We start from the raw sequence: 5,190 nt of genomic DNA, 5'->3' as shown, positions 1-5,190 counted from the left end.
GAAGCTCTGGCAGAAGTCCTACTTCTACATGAAGAATATTGCTCCGCAAGGCGACTTCGTCAACCTGCCGGCTTACATAGCTGGCCCGCCAGCTGGGAGGCATCCTTCATGGTCCTTCTGGTCCAGGTCGCTGTCTTCGGGCGGGTCCACCTCCGTTGCCCGGCTCCGGGTGATGATCCAGTCGGAGGGTCTATCCAGGCCCGACCTGGTGGCCGCCTTCGTGGAGCGCCAGGTGCTCCCGCTCCAGGGCCGACCTCATATGATCTGCCAGATGAGCGGCCGCTTCGACCCGTGCCGGCTAAGCACCAAGGAGATGCCTCACGCCGAGGTGTCTTACATGGTGAACTACATTTCCAACTGCAAGCTCACCGAGGAGTGGAAGTATGGCAAGGTGCCGTACTCTCGCGCCAATCCTCCGCCGGTGGTAAGTTTCTCTTCCTCTTTGCTCGTTGCCGAGTTCATGGTGGCCGACTCCTGACCAGCCGGCCTTTCTTTGGCAGAACCCCATGCTTCCGCCAGCAGCCGGGGCCGCAGGGGTGGAACGCCAGTTCCTCCCCGACCGTACGATGGACGATGTAGACGACCCAGACCTGGGGGCGGCCGCCAGGGAGGACGACATCGCGGGGCAAGGCGGCGACGCAGGCGGGTCCGGGCTCGGGGCCGGCTTCGAGGACTGGCCAGATGACGACGAGGCCGAAGTCATCGCGCGCCGCCGACCGGCGCCCGAGCACCATGGTGCGGGCCCATCCGCCGGGCCGACTGCCCAAGGCGGCGTACAGAAGCGCCGGGCCGTGTCGACCCACTTCGGCAGTCGGCCGAAGAAGCCCAAGAGTACCGCGGCGGCGACCAAGCAGGACGAGGCGGCTGCAAAGGCAGCCCGCTTCCGCAAGGTGGTGAAGCAGTCGCAGGCGGTCTCAGCGTAAGTGTCGCTGTTCTTATGCCTTTCTTTTTTCTTCTTCTTCGGTTGATGTTTTTCCAAACCCTTTTTCTCAATTTATCAAACAGGGCCCCTCTTTCCCTTGGGCGAGTCCCGGCCGCCTCCATAGTCGGAGCCGTAGGAGGGTCTTCAAACTCGCGCCGGGTAGATCCCAGCGCCGACCTCCTAGAGGCGACGGAGCGGGACGCGCGGGAAGCGCGAGAGGAGCGGGAGGCGGAGGAGCGGAGGGCGGCTCGGGAGGCGGAGCAGAAGTCAGCGGAGGCGCGAGCCGTCGCAACCGCCAAGGCCCAGGCGGAGGCCGCAGACGCGGAGAGGGAGGCGGAGGCGCTGCAGAACCAGCCTCCGCAGTTCGTCATTCCCCTCCGTGTCGCGGCTCCTGACACCCCTGTGCCCCTGTTGGAGGAAGCCGGCCGCGTCCAGCTGGAGATGGAGAGGGAGACGGCGCCATCGCCGCCAACTGTAACGGGTCGTGGGGGCCGGCCTGAAGTGCCGCCAGCGCGGCCGGCTGGGGGCGAGCCGACCGTGGGAGGGGATCTTGTGATCTCGTCACCGCTTCGCCGGCGCGCGGGGAAGGAGACTTCAGTGCCGGACGCGCAGAAGACCATGGACGCCGGCTCGTCTGCCCAGGACCTAGAAGCGGCCAGCGATAGCTCGTCCGGGTGGACGCCGGGCGGCGGGACAGCCGTGCTGAATGTGGCGGCGCAGGACGTCCGGAGCCGGCTTCAGGCCCAAGCCACCGCGCTGAAGCAGTACACCCAGGAGTTTCTCACAACGCGGTTGGTTATTCGGGTGAGTCCTCCTGCTCCTTTGATTGCTTTTAATTTCTTCCGTGGGGGCGCGTCAGCGCACCCTCTAGGTGTAGTCCCCAAGTTCCGAGCCGGCTGCTGAGCAGGCGGCTTGGAACTTACTGGAAAGCTTGATTACCATCTTGTTCTTACTCACGTCCCTTGTCTTCTCTGCAGGAGTACCACAACCTCCGCGCGGCCGCCTTCAACTCCCAGGCCCAGGAGTTGAATCAGAAAGCCACTGATCTGACCGAGAGCCGGAGTAAGCGCTCCGTTTTTCTTTTAATTGGGGGCGCGTCAGCGCACCCACTAGGTGTAGTCCCCGAGATTTAGGCCGACTACCGAGTAGTCGGGTCGGATCTTTTCCTGACGACTTATTTCTTTATATTGCAGGGGCCAATGCCGACTTGAGGAGCCAGCTGAGCGGAGCCCAGACCGCCCTTCGTGCCAAGGAGGCCGAGCGCACCGCCCTGGCTCAAGAGCGTGACCGCCTGGCCAAGAGGTTGGCCGACCAGGAGGAGAGCCACATGGCGGCCCTGAAGGTGGCGCAAGACAGCGAGGCCGCCCTCAAAGCCGAGTATGAGACTGAGGCGGCAAACTGGGCCGAGATGAGGCAGGCGCTGAGCCAAGGCTACAGCCGGGTGGAAGACTTGATTGACGGTAGGCCGCCTTCTTCTTTGCTTCCTTGGCTGCCTTCTACTATCTGATTCATTTTTTGATTTTGTGTCACTGTTTTCCTCTTTGCGCAGATTACTTCCCCGGCTACTTAGCCGCCGCCACCCAAGCCATCGAGGCCTACCGCGACACGCGATGGCACGCGGGGCCGAGATTGCGCCGAATGCCAACCGGTCACTTGAGGAGCAGCTTCTGGGCCTTCAAGCCTTCCTGCAGCCGGCCCATCGCATGCTCCGCCGTCTTCAGCGCACCGGAGCGCAAGTGCTGGCCGCCCTCTAGCCTGGCGAGGTGATTCCGTGCACCCCAAGTCGGACCACCGACTGGCTGGAGGTCGCAGTCGGCCACTTCGAGGCTTGGAAGGCGTCAGCGGCCCGCTCCGGCGCTGGGCGGGCTCTGGAGTTCGTCCGGGCTTGGTATCCTGGGCTGAACTTGGACCAGCTGAGCACCTGGCGGCAGGAGGCTGACGAGGAGCTGGAGGCGGTGCGGCCGGCTATCATCCAGCACGCCTCGGCGATCGTCGAGTATACCGATACCAGCGCCTTTGCTCCTGAGGTGGATGACGCCGGCGTCGCTCAGCCGGAGGAGTGGTTCGGGCTGAACCCGGCCGAAGGTGAGGACTCGGCGGAGGAGATTGCCTCCAGTGATGAGGGCGAAGAGGAAGAGGGAGAGGATGACGAAGACGATGCGCCGGATGGTGAAGCGACCAGCCCACCTCAGCCTGATCGTGCTTCTAGCAACGATGCCGAGACTCGCCAGCCGGTCACTCCTCCAGCCGGCACCACCGAATCCTCCAACCTGCCCCACTCGCCTGTTGCTCCCTTGGCTTGATCCGCCGTCTTAGCTTTCCTGCTTGTTACTTCTTTGAACAATCTTTAAATTTGCACAGTTCCACCCACTGGGGTGTATTCAGACTATGTTGAATGCTGGCCTTTCGAAGGTCTTTCGTGTAAATATTATGCATGTGTTTGGCTTCCGTTTATGTTTTCTTTTTATCCTTTGGCTTTTTCCTTTACCGCCTTCCCTTGGCCGCCGCCTTCCCAGCCGGACAGCTGCTCTGCAGTCTGTGGCCGGAGAAGGACTTGGTCGTTTTTGGGAAGGCAAGTACTTGAGCTTTCTCAGATTGCAGCAAGGTGAGCGGGAAGCTGGCCAGCCGACTGCTCTAGTAGTCGGTTGGCGGGGTGGGAGGCCGGCTCGTGTTATATAAGTTCGTTAGTCCTTAGCCGTTTTTTCGCGTGGGCATCCTTTCCTGCCCTTGGCTCTTGCCAGTCAGACAGTCGTTTCTTCGAGCTGCGACTTTTGGCAAGAGGGGGCTTGGGTGCCGGCACACTACTTGTCTGGCTGTAGGTGGAACTTCAGATATAACTTGAGGCGGCGAGTCCCCGGGCCGACTGGTCGAACCCGCTGCCAGACGAAGAAAGCAAGTGTAGCAACATAATCGTATGCGTGATACTCATCTTTCATAGATAAAAGAGGGTAGTCCCCGAGTACTCCTCGGGGCACCCCTTGTCTCGTACTTAGTACAAAAGGTAGCGTGCTACGTACTGCTTTTTAACTGTAAAATCTTCGGAGGAGATTGGCGTTCCACGGTCGGTCCGACTCCTTGCTGGAATCGTCTCTCTTGCGTGCCTTCGGCTTCTGCGCGTCGATTAGGTAGTAGGGGTCATTGCCTAAAGCTCTGCTGATGATGAAGGGGCCCTCCCAAGGGGCCGAGAGCTTGTGTTGGCCGGCTGTTCGCTAGATCAGCCGGAGCACAAGGTCGCCCTCTTGGAAAGATCTTGGCTTGACCTTCCGGCTGTGGTAGCGGCGCATACCCTGCTGATAGATGGCGGACCGATTGAGAGCTAACAGCCGGCCCTCTTCCAGCAGGTCGATGCCGTCTTCGCTTGCTTCCTTGGCTTCTGCCTCCGTGCACATGGTGACCCGAGGCGAGTCAAACTCGATGTCAGTTGGGATGACGACCTCGGCACCATATACAAGGAAAAAAGGGGTGAAGCCGGTCGATCTGTTTGGGGTAGTGCGCAAACTCCAGAGGACGGCCGGCAGCTCGTCGAGCCAGCAGCCAGCCGAACGCTCCAGTGGCACGACCAGTCGGGGCTTGATGCCGGAGAGGATGAGGCCATTTGCTCGCTCGACCTGGCCGTTTGACTGCGGGTCGGCAACGGACGCTAGGTCCAGCCGGATGCCGCGTGTTGCGCAGAAACGTGCCAGTGCTCCCTTTGCAAAATTTGTGCCGTTGTCGGTGATGATGCTATGCGGTAGGCCATACCGGGTTATAATATCTGCGATGAATGTGACGGCAGTCGGCCCATTCAGCTTTTTGATCTGCTTCGCCTCAATCCACTTGGTAAATTTGTCCACAGTGATGAGCAGATGTGTCATGCCGCCGCGTGCCGTATTGAACAGGCCCACCATGTCCAGCCCCTAGATGGCAAAGGGCCAGGTGAGGGGGATGGTCTTGAGTGCAGAAGCCGGCAGGTGTTGCTTGGAGCTGAAAAATTGGCACCCTTTGCAGTTTTTGACTAGTTCCTTGGCGTCTTCCAAGCCAGTCGGCCAGAAAAATCCGTGGCGAAAAGCCTTGGCGACGAGTGATCTTGAGGCTGCGTGGTGGCCGCATTCGCCTTGGTGGATGTCCCTGAGGATTGTTGTGCCCTTCTCTGGTTCGACGCGGCGCTGGAAGACTCCAGTGACGCTACGCCTAACAAGCTCTCTGTTGACGATTGTGTAGGCTCCGGCTCGGCGTTGAACTTATCTTGCCGAGATCTCGTCGGTTGGTAGCTCTCTGTTTACTAAGAA

The 5,190-nt window shown here is 60.5% G+C and overlaps 1 protein-coding gene across 1 annotated transcript; it reads left to right on the top strand.

The window, feature by feature from the left end:
- Positions 1-1,540: 1,540 nt before the first annotated feature.
- On the top strand, positions 1,541-2,429 carry LOC147985562 (uncharacterized). The gene is made up of 3 exons (XM_087539899.1): positions 1,541-1,726; positions 1,900-1,984; positions 2,116-2,429. Exons 1-3 carry the CDS (start codon positions 1,541-1,543, stop codon positions 2,427-2,429), a joined length of 585 nt encoding a protein of 194 aa, XP_087396025.1.
- Positions 2,430-5,190: the final 2,761 nt, after the last annotated feature.

This window comes from Triticum urartu, chromosome 2A, assembly GCF_056163025.1.
Source record: "Triticum urartu cultivar PI428250 chromosome 2A, HENAU_Tu73, whole genome shotgun sequence".
NCBI classification, from domain to species: Eukaryota; Viridiplantae; Streptophyta; class Magnoliopsida; order Poales; family Poaceae; genus Triticum; species Triticum urartu.
This window is presented reverse-complemented; position numbering and strand designations above follow the sequence as displayed.